This window comes from Simochromis diagramma, unplaced genomic scaffold (genome assembly GCF_900408965.1).
Source record: "Simochromis diagramma unplaced genomic scaffold, fSimDia1.1 OVJJ01000421.1, whole genome shotgun sequence".
Taxonomy (NCBI): Eukaryota; Metazoa; Chordata; class Actinopteri; order Cichliformes; family Cichlidae; genus Simochromis; species Simochromis diagramma.
This window is the reverse complement of record NW_024387250.1, coordinates 9622842-9648544: the sequence shown is the minus strand read 5'-3', so window position 1 is coordinate 9648544 and position 25703 is coordinate 9622842. Positions and strand designations below refer to the sequence as shown.

General features: G+C 40.2%; 1 protein-coding gene across 5 annotated transcripts in view; it reads left to right on the top strand.

Annotated features, from left to right (window-relative positions):
* The first annotated feature begins 1371 nt into the window (after positions 1-1371).
* ryr2b (ryanodine receptor 2b (cardiac)) overlaps positions 1372-25703 on the top strand; it is an 81404-nt gene continuing 57072 nt past the window's right edge. For 2 of the 5 annotated variants that reach the window (XM_040001630.1, XM_040001629.1), the window contains exons 1-23: positions 1373-2274; positions 4114-4233; positions 4562-4666; positions 5139-5213; positions 11185-11263; positions 11418-11530; positions 12168-12291; positions 13638-13734; positions 13820-13894; positions 14232-14388; positions 14544-14705; positions 14827-14948; positions 15739-15922; positions 16000-16135; positions 16280-16375; positions 16557-16675; positions 17039-17172; positions 20525-20766; positions 21604-21796; positions 21918-22137; positions 22274-22378; positions 24284-24387; positions 25016-25099. In XM_040001630.1, the coding sequence (XP_039857564.1) occupies positions 2227-2274; positions 4114-4233; positions 4562-4666; positions 5139-5213; positions 11185-11263; positions 11418-11530; positions 12168-12291; positions 13638-13734; positions 13820-13894; positions 14232-14388; positions 14544-14705; positions 14827-14948; positions 15739-15922; positions 16000-16135; positions 16280-16375; positions 16557-16675; positions 17039-17172; positions 20525-20766; positions 21604-21796; positions 21918-22137; positions 22274-22378; positions 24284-24387; positions 25016-25099 (2894 nt within the window). In that variant the 5' untranslated portion in view covers positions 1373-2226. Of the gene's footprint in view, positions 2275-4113; positions 4234-4561; positions 4667-5138; positions 5214-11184; positions 11264-11417; positions 11531-12167; positions 12292-13637; positions 13735-13819; positions 13895-14231; positions 14389-14543; positions 14706-14826; positions 14949-15738; positions 15923-15999; positions 16136-16279; positions 16376-16556; positions 16676-17038; positions 17173-20524; positions 20767-21603; positions 21797-21917; positions 22138-22273; positions 22379-24283; positions 24388-25015; positions 25100-25703 lie in introns of all 5 variants that reach the window. The other 3 variants (XM_040001628.1, XM_040001627.1, XM_040001632.1) reach the window with 3 other exon arrangements.

Genomic DNA, 25703 nt, shown 5'->3' with positions numbered 1-25703 from the left:
GAAGAAAAACCCCTGAGTAGAAGCTAACATCAGGAAAATAGCTCCTCGGTTCACAGTAGCATCGCGCTGCTAACATGCTAAAAGCACATTTGAGCTACTCACCCCCTCCCTTCCTGTGCTGAATCGTAAGCTTAAGCGAATCACTCAGGACTCGCTCACCCCCTCCCTCCTGTGCTGAATCAAAGAGCGAACGAATCACTCAGGACTCACTAACCCCCTCCCTCCTGTGCTGAATCAAAGAGCGAGCGAACGAATCACTCAGGACTCACTAACCCCCTCCCTCCTGTGCTGAATCATAGAGCGAGCGAACGAATCACTCACTCGCCCCCTCCCTCCTGGCTCACAGCTTCTTCTTCTTGGTTGGCAACCAATGTTAATATGGTTGCCAACCAATGTTAAATAATAATAATAATGGATTGGATTTATATAGCGCTTTTCAAGGCACCCAAAGCGCTTTACAATACCACTATTCATTCACTCTCACATTCATACACTGGTGGAGGCAAGCTACAGTTGTAGCCACAGCTGCCCAGGGGCAGATTGACAGAAGCGAGGCTGCCATATCGCGCCATCGGCCCCTCTGGCCAACACCAGTAGGCAAGTAGGGTAAAGTGTCTTGCCCAAGGACACAACGACCAGGATAGAGAGCCCGGGGATCGAACCGGCGACCTTCCGGTTACAGATGCGATTTCCAACCCCCTGAGCCATGGTCATTACTGCCCCCTGGCTCACAGCGCAGTGGACATTTAGATGAGAAAATATATATTTGACACACTTAAGGAAAATACTAATAAAATACAAATAAACAAAATAAATGTTTATTAAGCAATTTTGATAAGAAAATTGCTTAATTTTAGAAATGTTTTTGCTCTTTGTTCTCTATAAAATAGTTGTTTTTTTTGTTTGTTTTTTAATCATTCATCTTAGCAGTGGGATTTACATGAAAAGGGAAACAAATTAAGTTTGAGTGAAAATGTAAAATTTTTGCACTCTCTGGTCAACTGACTGATCAAATGACTCAAAACACCCGATTCACTTTGGTGAGTGACTCATTAACACTCGATTCAGTAAAAAGAATCAAATTTACCATCACTAATTACTATACCTTTCTAATGTGACGTTGTTGTCCCTGGCTCTCTTTCTCTCTCTCCCCCTCTGGATCTGTTCCTGTGCTACTGAGTGTAATTACCACCCCTCTGCCCAGCGTAAAGCACAAGGCTCGCTTGCTGAGTGAAGCAGAAAAAAAGTGCGAGAGAGAGGCTGAGAGAAAGAAAGAAAAAAAAAAACAAGTGACGGCTTGCGATAAGGAGCCGGCTCGCGTCGTTCACGTCAAAGACCCGGCTCTAAGAGCCATTTCGTTCGCGAACGACCCATCACTACAGCCCTGGACGTCGGGCTAGAGATTTTGCGAGCCCTGAGTTGTGTATTAGTTGGCAAAAAAAAATAAAACCCCAATAATCTGACAATTCCCTCTGAGCAAGCACTCAGCGACAGTGGGGAGGAAAAACTTTCTTTTAAAAGCAAGAAACCTCCGGCAGAACCAGGCTCAGTGAGGGACGGCCATCTGCCTCGACCGGTTGTGGGATTTTTAAAGTGACTCATTGGATGTGAAATAAATTAGCTTGTTTGAATCATTTGTTGTTAGCCAATTTAAAGAGGCACTTTGATGTCAACTAATACACTTAAACTGTCCAAATAATTTTAAAGAAATATTTAGAGTCAATCCTGATGGATTGCTCTAAATATTCATTTTGTTTTCTTGGAAATATAATATCTTTAAATTCGTTCAAAAGTGTCTGGGAGATATTGTCAGTTTCTGGTAGCTGGTCTTCATCGTCCTATGTTTTTCCACACCATGCGAAAAACCTTGTAAGTAGGTTTCGCTTTTTTCGGAACAGGTGGTCTTTGAATATCGAAATCACCACTTGTTGGTACGGCGAAGCTACAGCCAACGCAATGATAACAAGGTTAGGTGTAATACCCAGTACCTTTGTAATGTCTTTGAAAATTGCCTTTTCAAGACTTTTTATCCTCCTTTTTTTATATTTAGAGTTTCTTCTTTAACAGCTTCAACTTTTCCTTCCTAAAATGGCATGATGATGGCCGGAGTTGAACTGCAGACTCCGCCCACACACTCAGGGCCGTGTACCTTCATGTTCCAGCTTCTCCAGTCCCTGTCCTCTTCTGGCTCATTCACTCTTTAATGTGGCCATAAAGGTTTAAATAATGACTGACAGTGGAGAAGGCGACGATGAATTCCAGTTTCTACGGACGGTGAGTCAGACAGCTTACAAATTAAACATACAGGCCAATATTTAGTCAAACAGAGGTCTTCATTGGTTATCACCGGAGGTTTAATAATTAGTAAGTAGCTGTACTAAAGGTAGCACTTAGGGTAGCCTATTTAGCTTTGTTTGAAACATTATTAGTGTTTTTTTTATTAATTTATTTGTTTAATTAAAGTTATATGTAGGTTTCTGTCAGCAGCAATTATGCAGTCATGTAACCATGACACTGTTTTGTGCGCAGATGCCTCCATACGCACGTCATAGTAACAGCATTTCACCTGTTTTGGGCTAGCTGACTAATAGCCTTATTAAAAACCAGAAACCAACTCACATGATTTTAGTCTATTGCTGTAGTAACTGATTAGCTGATATAGTTTATTTAAGGTCAGGTGTCAACAGTGATGCATATCCCAATCAGTTAAAAGATTATCATATCCCATTTTAATTAAAATTGCTACATTTTATTCAAGAATAAATATAAATAATAAAATGTTAATGTGATAATAGTTTAGCAACAACAGTGACAGCAAAGGGAGGCCAAAAATGGCTTCTCTCATCTTCACTGCAAGATGCTATTATTGCTCTGCAGCTGTAAGTTGTCCTCTCACAGCTTGTAATCTTTGCCCTCTGATAAGGGCATGTCACGTGGAGGGCGTCTGGAGTGGCTGAGACACATACACATTCACACAAAGCCAGCGATGTTCATCATCCTGAGCCCAACACATAGACTGGAGAGAAGTCATTTTGCGAGATCCATCTACGATATCATACTTTATTATATTAAATGCAGGATTTCCCCCCGCAAAGTTGTTCAGCCGTGGTATTAAGCTACCCGGATCCTGATGGAGCTTTCCTCGTTATCATTTAGTTAGTAGATGACAGGGAAAACACACTGTAATAGACCCAGTGATTAAATATATGACATTTGTGAAATGGCAACAATGTTATATTTGTTATAAAAATGTAGTCATTTTTTATATGCAAAGAGGTCCCAATTCCACTATTAAAAATAATACAAGAAACCTTAAGAAGACAAACAAAACTGCAGCATTTTCAATTCGAAAATACACTCGAAGTGAAAGCCTGTTAGATCTGAAATTTAAGTGTCCCTTAAAAAAAGACTCCAAGTCCTGCTCTAATGCTCTAATGTACCTCTGCATTGGACAGTGTGTTTGACTGATTGCAGAGTACTGCAGATATGAAGAGTGGAAAGAAGGGTAAATCAGGGGTCAGACTGTGCAGTATCTTCCCAATATGGATGTTTGCAGCCTGGGTACAGAGAGGTGCTGGTTTTATTGGCGACTGGCCTGTCGCCTGCTGTCGTTCCTAACAGTTCCTCAAATAAACAGAGAAACTTAATTTGGCCGACGTGGTATTTAAATGCAGATAAGGTAATGTTGACAGCGACTGAGATTTCCTTATGTGTTTACAATGGGACTGCACAATGGGGCAGTTTTGATGCTATACCTAAAAATTCACACATTTCATAGTTTAAAGTTGTTTTAACATTTAAAAAGCAAAATAGGACTGAATTTCTATGTTCGGTCATTGTGGCCAAACACGTTTCCTCCTCTGAGAGAATTGAATTACATGATATGAGAGGATGAAGATTTTTTTCTCTGAAGCCAAAACTGCTTCACTGACTTTCTTTTTAATTAATTCACAAGATAAAATTTCAGAGGCATTTTGGTGTGATGGAGGTCTTTAGCTGATCCTATCCAACAAAAGCTTTCATGGTGAAATCTGGTGGATCTCAATATGTGAATGCGCTCTGTGGGCTTCTCTAACTTGAAACCTGTCATCTGTGTGTATGTGTTCTGCACAGGGAGATGAGGTGGTTTTGCAGAGTACCTTCACCTCCCAGGAGGAACATGTGAAGCTATGTCTTGCTGCTGAAGGATTTGGCAGCAGACTTTGCCGGCTTGAGCCCACCTCTAACTGTAAGGTAAGGAGCTCTACCTGTGTGACTGCACAGTCCTCCCTTACTGTCAGACAACTCAGTTTGCCAGTCATACAAAGAGAGAGATGACTGAAATTTCCAAATATTTCACTGCACATGGACAGTACATTGTGTTTATTTTTAAGTATCTAAAATTTTAGTTCCTTATTGGTTTTTGTAACTCGAGCATTTTTACATGCCTTCCTTCCCAGTTTGGACTGCCCATTGCCAATTTGCCATGGTCTTTGGCACTAATTGCACTGTTGGCCTGTGAAGGGAACAGCCAGGCATGAAATTACCTCAAAAACTCAAATGTCTTTTCTTTCTTTACCAGAATGTTCCACCAGACTTGTCTGTGTGTGGCTTTGTCCTGGCCCAGTGTCTTTCTGTGCGAGCCCTGCAGGAGATGTTGGCCCACAGTGAAAACCTGGCTGCAGAGGTCTTCTCTATTATTTCTCCCATAACCTTTATATAAATTCAATGTTCTCACTCAGGGCTCCTTATTGTTCCGTAAACATATGATTTTCTGTCATTGTCATTTTGCAATACATATGTCTATTTTTGAGGTATAAATGGAAATATTATGATAAAGTCAGTATATGTTTTTATATTTTTGTGATATTATTAACCACAGTGTGGATGCGTAAGGATTTTGTCTGTGACATTATTTCAGGGAGATTTGTTTTGTATTTATTTATATGGATAGCACAGTCTTGAAACACTGATCTAAGAAACACGGTTAAGCTAGAACAGCTTTACATTAGAGTTATCGTTTACATTAGAGTTATCGTAAATTAAATAACTTGTAAACAAACTGTTCACACATCGGAAGGATGTTTTGTTTATCTTTTTTCCTGTTTAACTGTTTTCTGAAGTTTAAATTGATCTTTGTGTATTTTAATCACATACAGGTGGGAGCTGGAGGTAGCCATCGCACCCTTCTATATGGGCAGGCGGTATTGTTTCTACACTCATACAGTGGCATGGTGAGTTAGCTTATATATATGTATATATATATATATATATATATATATATATATATATATATATATATATATATATATATCTATATCGATATTGAAGCGTTCGATACAGTGCTTTCGGTTCGGTACGCATATGTATCGAACAATACAACATTTGTAATTTATTTTATCAATTTTCCTTCTGACGATGCTGTCTGTGTTGAGCGCTCAGTGAATCTGTGTTCGACTACTCCGCCTAGGCTGCACTGTCGAGCGCAGATCCACTGAGCGCTCAACACAGACAGCATAGTCAGAAGGAAGAGCGCAGGGCAAGCTAGCGAGACAGAAGTTAAGCTCTCCTTGCAACATTCAGATCTGGCGTTTGGAATTATTTTGGTTTTCATGTGACGTATGACCCTGAAGGTAAGCGAGTCATGGACTAAAGTAAAACAGTATGTTGGATGTGCCATGCAATGCTCAATTGGTGTGAACTAGTGTGTTAGCGCAGTTAGCTCGTTAATGTGTTGGCCGTCTAGCCCCATGCACGGAGCGATCGGCGGTAGCTCGTTAACGGAGATTTGCCGTGTTGTGGCGTTAAGGTCATTTCAACGAGATTAACCTGACAGCACTAGTGGGAACACAACGAATATGACTGCACATTTACGCCGACATCATCCTAGTGCAAAGACAAAAACAACAAGCATGCTACTAACTTTAGCCGAGCCATTTAGACAGCTGTTAGCACATGATTCTCCTTATGCTGCTGAGAATATAGCCCAGAAGAAGCGGATAGTATAGCTTTTATTTTGGAAAGAGCCATTTCTCTGTAATAAACTCTCTTTTCCAAAGATGAGTGATTCCTCAATCAGATACAGGGCTTGCAATATCGCTAGCCCGACGTCCCGGAGCTAGCGATTTTTTCAGTCGGGCTACCAAAATCTATCTCTTCCCTGTCCGTCGGGCTATTGTAGGAAAAATATATGTCAATGCTTTTGCATTCTTTCAGAAATGTAGCTGGGTAATTATGTCATTGGCATCGGTGAGCCACTGTCAATATGTGACATATTGAAGTCGCGTTTGAATTTGCGCTTGTTTTTTTGCTTCACTTTGCAATCGTGCGAACTGTGTATAGAGAGCGACAGCACTGATCTGTGAGTGATGATAATTTGTGCACCAATTCCTCTGACATCGTCTTATTAATCGTTAGCTTACTATGCAAACATGACAAGTGAAATCTCCCGCAGCAAGCTTAAACATGTGAGAGGTTGATCGCGCAGAGAATCGCTGAGCTTATGTGAGTGAGCGTGTAAAAGCATTTCAGTTCTGCTGAGCCAAATAAGACAGGTCAGGGTGAAGAAGTGACAGCCAAAGAAAAGCTTACCACAAAATGGAGAAGTTATGACAAATCAGACTATAAGGCAAAAAGAAAGTGCAGCTTTATGGTTTCATGGACAAAAGAATTTCTGTGGCTGCAATATGATGAGCTAAATAACCAGGGCTGCACATAAGTGGTCCGCAGGTGCGCATTCTCTGTCAAAATAAAAAACACGCACAAGGGTTAGGGTTAAGTTTAAAAACTGTACTTTTGAGTTAAAATATATATTTATAATTTTAATAAATGACAAATTAAAAATGCATGAACATTTTTTTGTATCGAAAAAATATCGAACCGTGACACCAAAGTATCGAACCGAACCGTGAATTTTGTGTATCGTTGCACCCCTAATATATATATATATCTGGTCTGGTCTTGCAGTCTCGGCTGACTGTTCTGTCTACCAGTAGCTGGTGTTTTGCGCCTCTGGTATTCTTGCCAATTCCTTTCTGTGTCCCGCTCATGTATTGACCCATGTGCCTGTTCATCTTAGCCGATATGATGCCTGACAGGAGTTTCCATGTAGTACTGAGGCAGGTTATTGGTCGGTAGTTGGAGGGGACCGGTCCCTTCTTGGGGTCCTTGGGGATCAGGACCGTCCGACCTTCGGTTAGCCATTCCGGGTGTCTCTCGTTAACTAGCAGCTGGTTCATTTGTGCTGCCAGACGCTCGTGGAGTGCAGTCAGCTTCTTTAGCCAGTAGGCGTGAACCATGTCGGGCCCTGGTGCTGTCCAACTCTTCATACTGGAGACCCTTTCTTGGATATCTGCCACTGTGATGGTTACTGGACCCTGTTCAGGGAGGTCGCTGTGGTCTGCCCTCAGATCCACTAGCCACTGAGCATTGCCGTTATGGGTTGCATCCTTCTCACATATGCTCTTCCAGTATTGCTCCGTATATATATATATAAAAACACCCAGCACGCCCCTGCAGGCGGTTTATCCTTCAAGCTCGGGTCCTCTACCAGAGGCCTGGGAGCTTGAGGGTCCTGCGTAGTATCTTAGCTGTTCCCAGGACTGCGCTCTTCTGGACAGAGATCTCCGATGTTATTCCCGGGATCTGCTGGAGCCACTCGCCTAGCTTGGGAGTCACCGCACCTAGTGCTCCGATTACCACGGGGACCACCGTTACCTTCACCCTCCACATCCTCTCGAGCTCTTCTCTGAGCCCTTGGTATTTCTCCAGCTTCTCATGTTCCTTCTTCCTGATATTGCTGTCATTCGGAACCGCTACATCGATCACTACGGCCGTCTTCTTCTGTTTGTCTACCACCACTATGTCCGGTTGGTTAGCCACCACCATTTTGTCCGTCTGTATCTGGAAGTCCCACAGGATCTTAGCTCGGTCATTCTCCACCACCCTTGGGGGCATCTCCCATTTTGACCTCGGGACTTCCAGATTATACTCGGCACAGATGTTCCTGTACACTATGCCGGCCACTTGGTTATGGCGTTCCATGTATGCCTTGCCTGCTAGCATCTTGCACCCTGCTGTTATGTGCTGGATTGTCTCTGGGGCATCTTTACACAGCCTGCACCTGGGGTCTTGCCTGGTGTGATAGACCCCAGCCTCTATGGATCTTGTGCTCAGAGCTTGTTCTTGTGCTGCCATGATTAGTGCCTCTGTGCTGTCTTTCAGTCCAGCTTTGTCCAGCCACTGGTAGGATTTCTGGATATCAGCCACCTCCTCTATCTGCCGGTGGTACATACCGTGCAGGGGCCTGTCCTTCCATGGTGGTTCCTCGTCTCCCTCCTCTTTCTTGGGTTTCTGCTGCCTGAGGTATTCACTGAGCACTCGGTCAGTTGGGGCCATCTTCCCAATGTATTCTTGGATGTTCGGTGTAACGGGTGAAGGTAACAGTGGTCCCCGTGGTAATCGGAGCACTAGGTGCGGTGACTCCCAAGCTAGGCGAGTGGCTCCAGCAGATCCCGGGAATAACATCGGAGATCTCTGTCCAGAAGAGCGCAGTCCTGGGAACAGCTAAGATACTACGCAGGACCCTCAAGCTCCCAGGCCTCTGGTAGAGGACCCGAGCTTGAAGGATAAACCGCCCGCAGGGGCGTGCTGGGTGTTTTTATGTATGTATGTATATATGTATATGTATATGTATATATGTGTATATATATATATATATATATATATATATGTATGTGTATATATATATTAGGGGTGCAACGATACACAAAATTCACGGTTCGGTTCGGTTGGATACCTTGGTGTCACGGTTCGATATTTTTTCGATACAAAAAAAATGTTCATGCCTTTTTAATTTGTCATTTATTAAAATTATAAATATATATTTTAACTCAAAAGTACAGTTTTTCAATTTAACCCTAACCCTTGTGCGTGTTTTTTATTTTGACAGCGAATGCACACCTGCGGACCACTTATGTGCAGCCCTGGTTATATAGCTCATCATATTGCAGCCAGAGAAATTCTTTTGTCCATGAAACCATAAAGCTGCACTTTCTTTTTGCCTTATAGTCTGATTTGTCATAACTTCTCCGTTTTGTGGTAAGCTTTTCTTTGGCTGTCACTTCTTCACCCTGACCTGTCTTATTTGGCTCAGCAGAACTAAAATATATATCCTGCTGCTTTTACACAGGCACTCACATAAGCTCAGCGATTCTCTGCGCGATCAACCTCTCACATGTTTAAGCTGCGGGAGATTTCACTTGTCATGTTTGCATAGTAAGCTAACGATTAATAAGACGATGTCAGAGGAATTGGTGCACAAATTATCATCACTCACAGATCAGTACTGTCGCTCTCTATACACAGTTCGCACGATTGCAAAGTGAAAGCAAAAAAACAAGCGCAAATTCAAACGCGACTTCAATATGTCACATATTGACAGTGGCTCACCGATGCCAATGACATAATTACCCAGCTACATTTCTGAAAGAATGCAAAAGCATTGACATATATTTTTCCTTCCTACAATAGCCCGACGGGCAGGGAAGAGATAGATTTTGGTAGCCCGACTGGAAAAAATCGCTAGCCCCGGGACGTCAGGGAGATTTGTTTTGTATTTATATATATATATATATATATATATATATATATATATATATATATATATATATATATATATATATATATATATATATATATATATATATATATATATATATATATATATATAAATAGATATGTGTGTGTGTGTATATATGTATGTGTGTGTTTAAATGTGTGTGTGTGTGTGTATATATATATTTTTTTCTTTCAAAAAACTGAATAAATTACACAATAATACATCTGACACAAAATGCTAGATATAGCAAAAATTATAAAACGTATTTTTTTGTTTTAATTTCAAGGTTCATTTAAACCCTGTAGTTTAAAAAAAAAATATCATCTTCTGACAATTATTTCATGGTTCAAGCTTTACAGGGTTAATTCTTCATGGCATGGATAGATGGCATGTTTACATGATAGCATCACACAGCTGCTGCACAGCCATAATGGGAATTTCCTGTTCCACCACATCCTAAGGTGTTCTTTTGGATTGTGTTCTTGTGGCGTTGGAGGCCTTTTGAGTACACTGGACTCATTCTCATGTTCAAGAAAGCAGTTTGAGATGATCTGAGCTTTGTGACATGGAGCATTATCCTGCTGGAAGCAGCTGTCAGAAGATGGGTACACTGTCGTCCTAATGGGATGGACATGGTCAGTAAGAACAGTCAGGCAGGCTGTGGTTTGTAAATGATGCTCAGATGTCACTAAGGGGCCCAAAATGTTCCAAGAAAGTACATGTCACACCATTACACCCCCACAGCAGCCTCAACTATTGATACAGGCGGGACTGATTCATGCTTTCATGTTCTTTATGCCAAATTCTTGTGCTACTATTTGAATGTTGCACTTATGAGACCAGGCAAAAATCTCCAATTTCCAGTCTTCTGTTGTCTGACTTTGGTGAGCCTGTGCAAACTGTGTCTTCAGTTTTCCTGTTTAAGCCGACAGAAGTAGCACTTGGATTTGTTCTTCTGCTGCTGTTCATCTGCTTCATCTGCTATTGTGCGTTCTGAAACGCTCTTCTGCATTCATTGGTCGTAAGGAGTGGTTATTTGAGGCGTTGTTGCCTTCCTGTCAGCTCGAAGCAGTCTGGCTTCTGATCTCCTCTGATCTTTGGCATTTTTGTCCAGAGAAATGCTGCTCACTCGTTTTCAGACCATTCTCCATAAACCCTAAAAAATAGCTGTTCAGGAAAATCTCCGAATATTAACAATTTCTGAAATACTGAGATTTCTGTATGGCATAATGAACCATGTCACTTTTAAAGTCGCTTGAATCAGCTTTTCTCCCCATTCTGATGCTCAGTTTGAACTTCAGCAGGTCATCCTGACCATGTTCCATTCCTAAATGCTTTGAGTTGATAAGTTGTGATTGATTAATTAGATCTTTTTATTTGTAAGCAGTTGAATAGGGGTACTTAGTGAAGCATATTTGTGGATCTGGATGGTTAAATAGAATTTGTGTATATAAATGGTATGTTTTTTGTTTTACTTTTAATAAAAAGAAAATAAAATCTTCATGTTCCCACACTGATGTTATTTTTGTGAAGAATATTTTGGCATGTTCACTGAATTATTTACCTGTTGTTTATTTCACGTCCAGTACCTCAGCTGCTTGTCTTCCTCTCAGTCTTCAACTGACAAGCTGGCTTTTGATGTTGGCCTGCAAGAGGACAAAGCAGGTATTTATTTGAACGATCAGTTAAAATACTTTCTTTGTTAAGGTATTTGCGATGCTCCCACCCTATATTGTGTTTTACAATTAGAATATTTTTTAAATCGGCTGTCTGTGAACTGCTTGTTTTCCTTTGTGTTTATATTCTGTGTGTGGTTCAGGGGAGGCGTGTTGGTGGACTGTCCACCCAGCATCCAGACAGAGGTCAGAGGGTGAGAAGGTGCGTGTAGGTGATGACCTCATACTTGTGAATGTGTCTTCAGAGAGATACTTGGTGAGTCAGAACAAAACTGAAGTTTTCCTTAATGGCAAAAATATACTCTGAGTGAGCCTCCACTACGTTAAATATCAAGCACACTAACCTGGTTAAAAGTTCATTTTGTAGACAGTGAGGTAGCAGAAAAGGGTTGCACTTTTATATATTTTATGTTTAACAGCCATTTTATGGCTATGCACAGATATTTTTGGAATGACACCATGCTGTGATCTCATCCGCTGGGATCAGGTTTGGTCTATCGGTGGTGGGCCAGGGGACATTGTAAGTAGTGTATGGGAAAGCATAATTGTGACAAGAGCGGTGGCAAGGGAGCAGCGATCCATTACTAATGCTAAAAACAATCCTAGTTGGCCGGCTAGTCTCCATTGGTCGCTTGCCAAGAGCTCCAGCCATGACTGCATTTAGTGTTTGTTAACTACCTGCCCCTCAACAAGACTGACAAGAGGTTGGAATCATAATCAGAAGGTTAGGCTGGTTAGCATGTGAACCTCAGAGTTATTTCACACAGTACCTGGCAAAAGTTTTCTCATGTCTCGAATATGTTGTGTAGCTTAATGGCTTCAGATATAAAATAAAGACAAGTTGTATTTATTGTTGATGAGAATATATTTAATGCCATTTTGTTTTTTCCCAGCACCTTTCCTTCGGCACTGCATCTGACAACAAAAGCTTGAGTGACAGTCTGATTGTTAATGCAGCCTTCCAGCAGACCCTCTGGAGTGTTGCTCCCATCTGCTCTGGACGCGCCGTTGCTCAAGGCAAGTTTTGTTTCCTTTTGCTTTCTAAACATGTTGCAAAGTAGCTCCTTTCTCAATTTAGATAATCCACCTGATTCTTTTGCTCCCAACAAATACAGCTCTTTCAGTTTCTGCACTGCAGATAATATTAATATGTTGGTAATAAATAATACATCAAAGCTGTATTTTAATAAATTGAGGGGACCAAATGCTAGTTCATAAAGATGCTATGGGCTTTTGAACTATTATTAATTGTGTGCAAAATATAAAGTTAGTTCAGTGCTGATGCAGTTTAGATGGATTCCAGAGGTTTTCCACAAGTATTCAATTTAAAGCAGTTACACTGAAATAACATAAAATGAATATGTACTTTCAGCTTTAATTTTAACATTAACCATTTTCATACACAGGCTCAGAATTTCAGAGAGCAGATTCAACAAATTAAAACCATAATAAATCAAGTGTGTAGTTTTAATACTTTCTCAAGTCTGAAACCATGGGAATGACAGAAGAATTGGATTTCTGTGTTGTTGTTGTTTTCAGGTTTTTTGCTAATTAAAAAAAAAGGAAAAAACAGTCTATATTTTAGACACTTTTTGTTTGTTAGTTGGTCTTGGTGCCTTTTTTTGCCCATGCATAACACTGGCTTCACAGAATTTTAATGAGGATATTGTATGTTTCTTCTCCAGCTTTTACATTCCCTTTTCCCCTCGTCATACTTCAGGTTGATCACTTATCCAAATAATGGTGGTCAAGCATTGCTCTAAATGTTTTTGGGTGTTTGTGGCAAATCTTTTTTTCCCTTTCTGATCTCGAGACTTGTTTTGCACCTTGTGGTGAGCCCTCTGTTTTTGCCCTTTTGAAGTCTTCTCTTTTGTGGCAAGTCTTGGGTTATAAGACTCCTCTTTCCTGGAGAGAATTCTTCACATGACTGGAGGGGAATTTATCTATAGCATTGAAATGACTCTATCACCACTGATGTCTTCCCTGGATGTAGGGTCACTTATGTGGTGTGTGCGTGTATCTGTGTGTGTGTGTGTGTTTTTGCTCTGTGCTAATGTTCCTGCTGTCTCCCTAATGGTTATATATTGTTTTGCAGCCCAAGGCCTGTCTTACTCACCACTTCACCTCTTTGACCACATGTTAGTGTGAAGGGGTTTAAATAACATGTGATGTCTGTGTTTCTTTATAAAATTCTGTTTAAGATCAGTCAAAAAGAAGCTGCAAATATTCAAACTTAAGGTTAACAGTCGCTAGAGCTTTTACTACAGTTATATAGATTACCTTTTGTGCTACTTCTGTGAAATGTTGCATGTTTTACTAACCACTTCAAAGCAATAAATGTTTTTTTTTCTTGCTGACTCTAGGATACCTGAAGGGGGGTGAAACACTTCGGCTACTCCACAGCCATAGTGACGCATGTCTGACTGTTCCCTCTACAGAGCATGGAGAGGAGCTTCAAAGGTTAGTCGAAAAGACCAGTCTCCTCCCAAGTCAGCTCGCAGAAACGTCCTTTACTCCTCTGACTATGTCTGTTTTCTTAATCTAGGATAATGCATTATGAGCTTGGATCAGTCTCCGGTCATGCCCGGTCTCTCTGGAGGCTGGAGATTCTGCGAGTTGTGTAAGTGTACAGGGAATGTGGCGTCCGCTCACTTTGAGTATCAATAAATATGTTGCTTTTAAGCGCTATTCTATTCGAGCTCTGTAGTTCTAATGTTGTTACTAGAAAATACCAGTTTAAAGACAGGTAATGTTGTACGTATTGCACCAGGTCACCACCAGCCACAGAATTTCTGTTTTTGCCTGAAAGAGTGTGCACAATTGCTAGAGTCATACTTGATGTCATTGGCCCAGAACTTAGTTTCCCATGTCCCCTGCATGCTAATAGGGATTTTGACAGTTATGAGGAATAACTAAATGTTGTGGAGTGCTTGGTTTCCTCTCTTGATGTTTTCCAGTTGGAGTGGTAGGCATACATGCTGGGGCCAGCCATTTAGACTGTGCCACGTTACTACTGGAAGATACCTGGGTCTCACAGAGGAGAAAGGTTTGCAGCTGGTTGATCGGGACAAAGCTGACATCAATACAACCTCCTTCTGCTTTCGATCATCAAAGGTGAGGGGGGATATGAGAAATACACTGGACATTTCAGTGGTGTTCTGAGTCTTTAGAGATATAGACTGTAATGTCATTTGTTTGAGTTTTTTTGTGTTTATTAAAAGAGAAAAGTTAGAAAAATAAGAATATTTAATGCCTTTTTTTGTGTTTAGGAGAAGCTTGACACCAACACAAAGACTGATGTTGATGGGATGGGAATCCCAGAGATCAAATATGGAGATTCCATTTGTTTTCTTCAACATGTAGCCTCTGGGCTCTGGCTAACATACCAAGCTGCTGATGCCAAGTCCCATATGGGTGGAGCTCAGCGAAAGGTGAACTTGTATACTCAGTATTACTATAATAAGACAATAACTGGCAGTTAACCAACAGTGTTGGACTAAAGAATCTGGCAAAAGAATCTGTTGGATATAATTGCAAATGATGTGTTTTCAGGCAATTTTGCACAGTGAAGGGCATATGGACGACGGGCTGACACTGTGTCGTTCTCAGAGGGAAGAATCTCATACTGCCAGACTAATACGGAGTGCTGTTCTCCTCTTCACTCGCTTTGTAAGGTACAGGATGCTGGATTAAGACCTTCAGTCATTTGTGAATAACTTAGCGACAGTTTTTTACAGCTGCAGTGCTGGCTTAATGCTAAATGTCACACTACATGTCCGACTGAGCGTGGGTTTACAGCATTCGCTTTGAAGATATGTTTATGATATATACATACAATCAGAAGACCAGTGATGTTATCGTCTTGGCATTGTGGCTCTGATAGGACCTCCCCACCCTTGTGTATGCGCACATGAAAAGCTGGAGGTGGGAAGAGCAGCAGCAAGACCCTCCAGAACTAAACAAAGCAGTCAACTCAGATACAGCGTCAAGGAAGGAGCTGGGCAGATTCAAGAAGCTTAAATAGCATGCCCTCTATGACACAACAAGTTAGCTGTGTAGATGGGTATCAGCTGATGTGGGCTGACACTGAGATCAGATGATCTGCAGTGATTGCAGCTGAGCTTGACTTTGTGGGCTGCTGGAACTAATGCAAACGCTCTGTTTTTTACCTTATCTGATAATTTTGAATTGCCATGTCATAATTACAAGAAATCTGGAGGATGAGAATACTTGGGGCTCAGATACTGTCTGTCTGTCTCACATTTGGCTTTTTAAATTTTGAGTCTTTTATTTGTAAAAAATAAAATAAATTCATAGGCTAGTATAACGCCTTCTGTCTTTACGCCATCGATCGAGAATAAAACAAGTTTGGCTGGTGATAGTAGCAGCAATTATAATACAAGACAATTTGGCAGACTTGTAGGTAGAGTCTAAAAACAAACTTTTTTTTTTTTTTTTCTTTAGGAAACTTGATGGTTTTAACCAAGAGGTAAATATCCCCTCTGTCAGCCTGCCAGTGGAGACAGTGACACGCAGTCTGCAGGATCTGATCATCTATTTCCAGCCTCCACTGGAGGGGCTAGGCCATGAAGCTAAACAGAACAGCATGGCGGCGCTAAAGAATCGACAGAACATGTTTCAAAAAGAGGTAAATCGATAAGTGTGAATGAGTCCTACATGTGCTATGCCTCACGCTTCCCTAACTGTGCCTCCCTTTCTTCTCAGGGTGTGATAGATTTGGTCTTAGATTGTATTGACCGTCTACACCAGTATAGTAGTGCTTCTCATTTTGCTGAGGCTGTTCAGAGTGACACAGGAGAGGAGTGGGAGACCATCGTCAACCATTTCTATGAGCTGTTGGGTGAGAGTAGTATAGATGGCACCATACTTATTTTTTGAAGATACCACAAATATCTCCTAATCTTTTAAGGTTCTTCTTATTATCTTATCGTCTGTTAATATTTTTGTTAATATTTTTGGTTTTTTTTGGTTTTTTCCTCTTAAGCTGCTCTGCTCCGGGGAAACTGTGCAAATTGTGCTAATTTCTCGGGTTCGCTGGACTGGCTGATTAGCAGGCTAGAACGGCAGGAGGCCTCTTCTGGTTGGTTGGATTTGCTTTGTTTTCTTCATCAGCCATTGTGGATTGAAATTTTACAGTATATATTTATATTATATTTGACATTGGTTATCGTGTGTTGTCTGGGATTTATACCTAATAATATAGAAGCATAGAGGTAAATGCAGGTTATCATCCACACAATAACGGGCAGTTATATTTACAGGAGTCCTGGAAGTTCTTCACTGCGTCCTTGTGGAAAGCCCTGAAGCTCTCAATGCCATCAAGGAACAACACATTCAGTCTGTCATCTCATTTCTGGACAAGCTTGGATGCAACCACAGGGTAGTGTTTAGAAGGCTTTTGTGTGTATTCAATATAAAAATAAGATTGAAGTAAAGTGCATGGATAATAAGTGATGCCGAATGGCCAGTAATTTCATTATTAAGCTTTTTGGCTACAGTGGCATGTCTGCATTAATTAAAAATAAATACAAAAAGTCCTTTGTTATTATCCTAGTTTTCTCTCAGAATTTGTCCTTATGAGGCTTAAGCAAATTCCACATTTCTCACCAGTCTAGTAACATAGACATAGTGTTTCACTTTTAACAGCTATAATAACAGTTTCCAATCTGTTTCCTGATGTCGGATCATTTCCATTTGCTTATTGAGCTATTGCCACATGAAGAGCTGACAGGTTGTGTTCCAGGTGCTGGAGGTGCTTTGTTCTCTGTGTGTGTGCCATGGTGTGGCGGTGCGGTCCAATCAGAACCTCATCTGTGACAGTCTGCTGCCAGACAGAGATTTGCTACTCCAAACACGTCTCGTTAATCAGGTCACCAGGTAATTTTATAATCTGGTTTCCAAACAGGACCGCCTTTTGTTTTTGTGTTTTTGCCATTCCACTCATCCTTTTTACTTTGAAGTTTTCTGAATTTCTCTACATTCAGACAGAACTCTGATTTTGGATTATTGTTTTTTACTACACATAAAAATCAGATGCAAAGTAGCACAAAGAACAATATATTAAGTAGGTAGCTTTTACGGTTCTGTGCAAAAGTCTCAAGCCACCCCTCATTTCTTTATATTTTGCAATATACAGCAATTTCTCCCCAGGGTTTCCGGAGGTCTTTCAAAGTATATCTTTGGAAATTGGCTGCTTTTTCATTCATTTTCAGTCCAGTTGTTTAACCTAACCCTGCAAAAGCACCTGGATAGAAAAACCCACTGTGAAACACTTTCAATCATAGATTGGGCTCCCCAGAACCCAGACCTTAGCATTATTGAAGCAGTGAGGGATCACCTCAACAGAGAACAGAACAAAAAGCATCCAGCATCCAAAGAAGGGCTTTGAATGTCCTTTAAGAAGCCTGGAGAGCTGTTCCTGAAGACTACGTAAAGAAATTATAAGAAAGTTGCATTAAAAAGTTCAGGCTACACTGAAGAATGCTGACATTCAAGCTCGTTAGAAGTATACAAACGTTTTGCCTTGCATACTTTATATCCATGTATGTTTGCAGATGTTTTAATATATCAGTGCACTTATTTTTCCATTATTTTAAAGTGAAATAAATATGAAATAATGGGAGGGTGGCCTAGAACCTTTGCACAATGCTGTATTTATGTTTGGCAAATAACTCAATAGGGGTTTCTTTCCCTGACTCTTCTCATGCTCGCACATGCATTTGTTTAGCTGAGTGTTATTTGTCAACTGTGGCGCTCCCACGGGCTTGATATTCTTGTTTTTCATCTGTAAAGATGTCACATCCTTGATACTAGAAATATTTCAGTTTTTTCTATAGCGTGACATTCATTTTTGTTTTTTTTTCTCTTTTGGATTTAATTAAATACTTTCTTTTTTCCTCCAGTGTCATCTCTTCAATTGCTACATCATTTTTTTTATTTTACATCTGAATAGATCGGAACAATAATGTTGATGTCAGAGCTTAGATGTCTTTGTCTCACCCTTGTCTCGTGAGAGTTTGGAAAGATTACCTTAAGCCCGAGGTGGTATGACTCAACGGAGGCATTTTTTAGCCAGTTTCATCATAGTCCATGCTCTTCTTCTGTCTCTCAATATTTTGACCTGCTGTGCCAATCTGATCTTGTAGGCAGTTTCCATTTCCCTTTTCCTTTGAGCAAGTTTTTTTTCTGCCCAATCTGCCCTTTCTCTGTAAGCAGCTGCCTTCTTTTATCATGCTTTTTTTTTCCCATCAGCAGCCCATTTCATTCCTCAGGCTTTATAGCTTATTTTGTTTCATATTCTTCACACCTGCTCAGTCCATGCCCCAGCTCTCCTTTCCTCCTAAAGCAATTTCTCATTCTATCACTTCTTGTTCCAATAAATGCTTCATTAGTACATCTGCTTTCATTCTGATTTCCTTTATCTCATCAATTTTCTTTCATCTTCTCTCCCTCACCTACCACAGTGTGACAGTTCTTCCAGATGCTCTCTTCTTTTTACATTTTTGCCTTTAATCTATTCTTTCCATGCATTTTATCTAGCCTCAATCCAGCCTTTTATGAGTAAAACTAAAAACATGTATACTAGCTGGTATTTCAAATGCTGATTAAGTTTTTATTTACACAATAAAAGTGGCTTACTGACTTCAGTGCGCTGCTTTTTTAATGGCTGGGTGCTTGGGAGTCCCATTCATAATTAAATTTCATTTGCTGGATTTACTGATTTGACATGAATCTAAATTTAAGTCCAAAGTTTAATCAGCTGAACTTTGGAGTTGTTGGAACTGCAAACCTAATTTAAAAAAAAAACAACTTGGGACACTGTGTAAATTGTTAATGAAAACATAATGCAGTGATTTGAAATCTCAGATCAATAGAGCATGTTTTCTAGGTTCTATTTACAGTAAAACACAGAAAACATTTCAGATGTTTAAACTGGAAAAGTTTACCAGTTTTAGAAAAGTTCATTTTGAATTTGTTGGCAACACATCAACATATCAAAAAAGGATATGTTTACTACTAAGTACCGCCTTCTCTTCGTTTAACAATAGTCAATAAACATCTGAGGGGGGGCCTGAGGAGACCAGATGCTGGATATTTTGGATGAGGAATGTTGTCCCATGCTTGTTTCATGTACATTTCCAGCTGGTCAGCTGTCCTGGATAGACTTATTTTTGTTTCAACGAGGACCAAATCTCTCCAGTGATGGTGCCGTGTTGCTGCAGCATATGTAGTATGTGGCTTAGCGTTGTCTTGCTGAAATATCCACGTCACAATTATGCCCGTTATGATGCAATGCAGCTGAAGAGCACAGCCATCCAATGTTGAGTTTTCGCTTTGTTCTTTGTGCTTAGAGAGTCTTTTGATAATGTTATGTACTGTAGATGATGGGATATTCTAAATCTTCACAATTTTATTTTGAAGAACATTATTCTGAAATTGCTCCAGAATTTGTAGATACAATTTTTGGCAGATTGGTGAACATCTGCTCATCTTTACTACTGAGAAACTGATGCTCTTTTTATGCCCACTCGTTTTACTTACCTGTTTCCAACGAACTTAATTAGTTGCAAAATATTTCTTCAGCTGTTTCTTTTAAGTCTTGTTTACTTTTCCAGCCTTTTGTTGTCCCGTACCAACCTTTCTGACATGTTTTGCTGCCATCAAATTCAAAATGAGCTAATATTTTTCATGAAATAGTAAAATGTCTCAGTTTAAACATTTGTTTCCCATGCTCTATAGTGAATAAAATCTGGGTTTATGACACATGCATATCGTTGCATCCTATTTTTACTTACATTTCACACAGTGTTTTATGTCATAAACAATTTCTGGCTGAGAGCACACAGCAACGTTATGCTGAAGTCTGTGGACACAAACTTAACGTTCACAAAGTTGGACTCTCTCCAAGTTAACTTGTAATTACAGACTATCAGCAGCACTTAAAAGTAAAAGCCCACTACCTGAATGTTTCAAACACTGAGCTTTGCTAATTAAGAGTGTCACAGCTTAAAAATGAGTTGTATGGGTACACCATGTATCATGTTGTCATATCGACGCAGAATGAATTTCACTTTTATTTGCGAGCAGACTATTCATATGCATTGTAAATTATTTCAAAATTAATTTATGATCACACCAAATACACTAAAATCTTAAAAGATGAGTTGACTGAAATTTCTGTCTTTTTTTTGCCTTTTTTGCCACATTTCTCTGCATATTACAACAACAGCATGAGGCCAAACATCTTCCTAGCTATGGGAGAAGATTCATCCCAGTATCGCAGGTGGTACTACGAGCTGGTTGTGGATCACGTCAAACCCTTTCTCACATCTGAGCCCACACACCTGCGTGTCGGCTGGGCTTGCATGAAAGGCTACCAGCCCAGGCCGACAGGCGGCGAGGGCTGGGGGGGGAATGGAGTGGGAGATGACCTCTGCTCGTATGGCTTTGATGGACTTCACCTCTGGTCAGGTGAGGATGAGCTCAAACGGCTGATAAACAGCTTGGTCTGTTTAACATTATTGCATAACACTGATCACAAGAGTTTACAGGACGAGTAAACTCCACATACTCCAAAGACAAATATCAGAGTCTGTAGCTGTTACAAACACGATAACAAGTCAGTTTGAAAAACTTAGCACATTACTTTAGTGCCACAAAAGCTACACATGGGAGGATTACCATGGCAATTAAAGCACAAAATGCATTATAATAGATCATTTTTAATTTCCTTGTTCAGAATAATTGAAATGCCTGTAGTTAGTGCAATAAAAGCTGTGACTGCAATTGCTGAGCATCACTTAATTATCCACAGAGAACAATTAACATATTACTTTTTTCTTTTATGTTTAACATGGACAGAAAAGAGAGAGAGCAGTGGAGGCAATTACAATCTCAGTTTTCAGTAGTGATGATTGCACTTCATCAAAAAAATAAAAACAAAAAACAAACCTTTGTATTTTGATAAAGATTTGCTTGTGCAACACAGACATCTCGTGTAAAACATGAAACGTGTCAACATTTTCTGGCTCGTTGCACTTTATTCTTATTTAGTGTGGACAGCAGTAGATTATCATTGATGTTTCTAATTATCAGGAATGGCTTTGCTGTGAGGCGTGTTCCTAAAGTGCCTTAATCTTTACAATATGTTTTACATTTATGAATGCTATAAAACATTCATTTGATTTGACTTTAGTTGTAGTGTTTCCATTTAATAAAGCACAAAGCACTTGAATTCCCATTTTAAGTTGTACAGAAACATTAAAAATGTAAATATGAAGACTAATGAGCGTGTCTCCTGAATCTTAGGCTGCGTGAGCCGGAAAGTCAGCTCCCCGTTCCCTCACCTACTAAAAGATGATGATGTCGTTAGCTGCTGCCTTGACCTCAGCATTCCCTGCATCTCATTCCGGGTCAATGGTCTACCTGTGCAGGGCATGTGTGAGAACTTCAATGCTAATGGACTTCTTTATCCTGTGGTCAGCTTCTCTGCTGGAGTAAAGTTAGTATCAACACTATTATTGTTTTTTTGGGTTGGTTTTTGGGGTTTTTTTTTTTTTTTTTTCAAAAAATCCACAAAACAATAAATTTTCTCTTCCTCTTTTCTTGGAAAACAAAACAAGAGTTCGTTTTCTGTTTGGGGGAAGGCATGGAGAGTTTCGCTTCCTGCCACCTCCAGGTTATGCTTCTTGCTCTGAAGCTCTTCTCCCAAAAGTCAGACTGAAGGTACAGCTGTGTCAGGAATACATTTTGGATCATGGTGAAGGGAAACAAGAGCTTATTGGCCCCTTAGTGCCTGTCACTCCAGTTACCTTCACTCCGACAACAATAGACATCAGCAAGGTAAATCTTGTTTTACAAAGATGAAGTGTTTGTATACTTAAAGTCTTTATAACTAATTTGTAGAGAATCATTTGCTCAGAGAAATGACACCATCTCAGAGTAGTTTAGCTACGTATGCAGTACTTTTACCCTACAGGTGGTATTGCCTCCACAACTTGAGGACATTCGAGAAAAAATGGCTGAGAATATCCACGAGCTCTGGGTAATGGACAAGATTGATCTCGGATGGACACATGGACCAGTAAGAAAAGACACAAAATGTATAATTTTATAAAATTGCATAACTGATATGCAGTATTGTATAAAAGTCTTGAGCCACCCCTCATTTCTTTCATATTTTTAAAGAGGAAAAGGAAAAATAAATGCACTGATTTATTGAAACATACAGATATCCATGGAGTGAAGTATGTAAGGCAAACAGAGTATATAAAGTTTTAATAAGCTTGAAAATCAGTATTTGGTGTGACGACCTTTATTCTTCAACACAGCCTAAATTCTGTTTGGCAAGCTCTCTTGTAATTACTTTAAGTAGTCTTTAGGAAAAGTTATCCAGGCTTCTTGAAGGACATTCAAAGCTCTACTCTACTCCAAAAAGTAACAAAACTGAGACTCCAAGGTAAACTTATGCAGACAGACCACACAGCTAGATAAGAGTAGATCACGACACAGACACAGAGAAACACAGGGCTTAAATACACAGAGGGAGCAATCAGGGAATGGGTAGCAGGAGGGAAACACAGCTGGGGCAAATCAGGCCTAACGAAACAGGGGAAGCAAAACCAGATACTTTAACATAAGACATGCACCACCAAAGTAAAACAGGAAACATAACACAGACTGAACTTAAAAAAAAAAGACTTACAGGCAGGCACTGCAACAGAGGGAACAGAGACGTAAACCATAAGACAGAACTCTAACAAAGAAACCAAAGACTAGAAATGATAAATAATATAATAAACTCAAAACTCTGGGTCAACAACCCAGCCATCCTAACAGTACCCCCTCTTAAAGGGCTGGCTCCCAGACAGCCCAAACCGAAACACCAAAACAAAAACAAAAAACAACCCAACCAGGGCGGGCGGTGTGGGCCGAGGGCGGAGGGACCGAAACAAACGAAACACAAGGAGCCAGAAACCAAAACACAGGGAACAAAAGTCCAAAACATAACAAAACAACAGCACTGACCGCGAAGCCAGCGACCGTGACGGAGCAGGTCCGGAGGCCGGCCGCGCGGAAGGCGGCACACCCCGGAAGGCAGCATAGAACGACACCGTTCAGGAGGGCGTCCACGATGCTGGGTCCATGTTCTGGTCGCGATCTTCTGTTATGACAGGGCTGTGTGCATGCAGGAGTGGTGGCATCCTAACAAAATTTGGATTCATTACTCCATAAAACCTGCTGTCAGTGATTTTCTGTCCATTTCTTGTGCAATTTGGCATTCCTCGGGCTTTTCCCCATATTTTCCTTCCTTAACAATAGCTTCTTGACAGCTGCTGAGAGCATTTCTGATGAGGCTTCAGCAAACAGCAGATGGATCACCTGAAGGACATGACATCCTCTGTAGATTTTTTTTTTTTAAGCTTGCCAATCTTTCTTGACCCTTCACTTGTCCAGTTTCCTCAATTTATGGGCACATTGCACATCATGCCTAGATATGCCAAATTTTCAACTAATAGCTCTTTAGGAATCATCTTGTTGGTGCAGAAAATACTATTTTATACCTGTCAGCCTGTGTTATCTTTGGCATTTGTCAGCTAAAGAAATCTGAGCAAATGATGTGTTTTTGTGACCGGCTGCTAGTGACAAAGTATCTAAAATTTCAATTTAAAATTGCTCAGTTTTCTGTTATGTGTTGCCACAACACTGGTTTATCTTTTGAGTTTGGTGCTTTCTTATGGTTGAATAAATCATCGGTCAGTTTGAAGTGTCTTAAACAAGCAAGCAAAAAAAGAACATTTCTGTTAGGATGGTCAGGTACAAAGACTGTAATGCTGTTAGCTAATTTGTTTCCAAAGAAAGACTCCTTTGTAGCAAAACGTAAGGAAATGAGTCTCAATGACATTCTAATGAATCATCATTACGATTACTTTTTAAGAAATCCACATGGTTTTTGCTTGCCTTGCAAAATAACGTCTCTCTCAAACAGGTGAGGGATGAAGGTAAGAGACATGATCCTTGTCTGGTGGAGTTCTCCAAGTTGCCAGAGCATGAGAGAAACCAGAACCTTCAGATGGCACAGGACACACTCAGGTGAGCTCTGTTCTGTTTCATACAATAATAATAATAATAATAATAATAATAATGCAGCACGGTGGTTAGCACTGTTGCCGCACAGCAAGAAGGTCCTGAGTTCAATTCCACCGTCAGGCCGGGGTCTTTCTGTGTGGAGTTTGCATGTTCTCCCTGTGTTTGCGTGGGTTCCCTCCGGGTACTCTGGCTTCCTCCCACCATCCAAAGACGTCCAGTTTGTGGGAATAGATTAATCGATTAATCCAAATTGCCACTAGGTGTGAATGCGGGAGTGAATGTGAGCGCGAATGGTTGTCTGTCTCTGTGTGTTAGCCCTGTGACAGACTGGCGACCTGTCCAGGGTGCACCCCGCCTCTCGCCCTATAACAGCTGGGATAGGCTCCAGCACCCCCCACGACCCTGAAAAGGATAAGCGGAAGCGAATGGATGGATGATCATAATAATAATAATAAAAACCCAGTGTGCTTGATTATTATTTTCATTTATTTTTTATTTATTTATTGAAAAAATTTTTATTAAAAAAAAAAAGATTGTGACAGACCTTGTGCTTTTCAAATCTAATATTTAGTAATTAGTAAGTAGTGTCTGCTGCAGTAGTGAATTTTCAAAGTTTTATTCTTCATTGGAGGACCCTGCTGGCACTTGGTTTCCACATCGGATTGATGGATGATCATGCTGAGAAACACATGAAATACATGAGACTTCCTGTCAAGTAAGTGAAAATCCACTAAAAAACCAAAAATCCACTATGCAAGATTTATGCATATATCCTTTTTCTTATCTGCTTATCCAGTTTAGGGTCATGGGGTTGCTGGAGTCTATCCAAGCCTAATGTAATATCATGTTTGATTTAATTTAGTCTGGTTCAGCTGTGAGTTGCATCATGTCTAAATTAAAGTAGCAGAAAAAGATAAGGACCATCTTATGGTGGTAATGGTAACTCATTTTATGAGGCTACAATAAAGAGAGGATACACAACTGCAGTTCATATTCATTTGATCTCGTATGCTTTCACTAGGAGAACATCTCACTTCAATTTCAACACTCTTCTTTGAGCCATCCTTGCAAACAAATTCTTTTAAAAACTTACAGCTTATGTCAAAGAATAGTTTAACTGCGATAAAACAGTACAACAGCACAATGAACATCACAAACCACCGCCTACTGAACACACTCTTTTCAAACGCTAACTCAAGATGTTTGAAGTGTGTATTTTTCCTTTGCAGCCTTTAGTCATATGTTGGCTCCTTTAAATTCTCTGAGAATTTTTCTTCCCCCACTTTTTAAATGCAATTTTGTTTATTTATTTATTATTT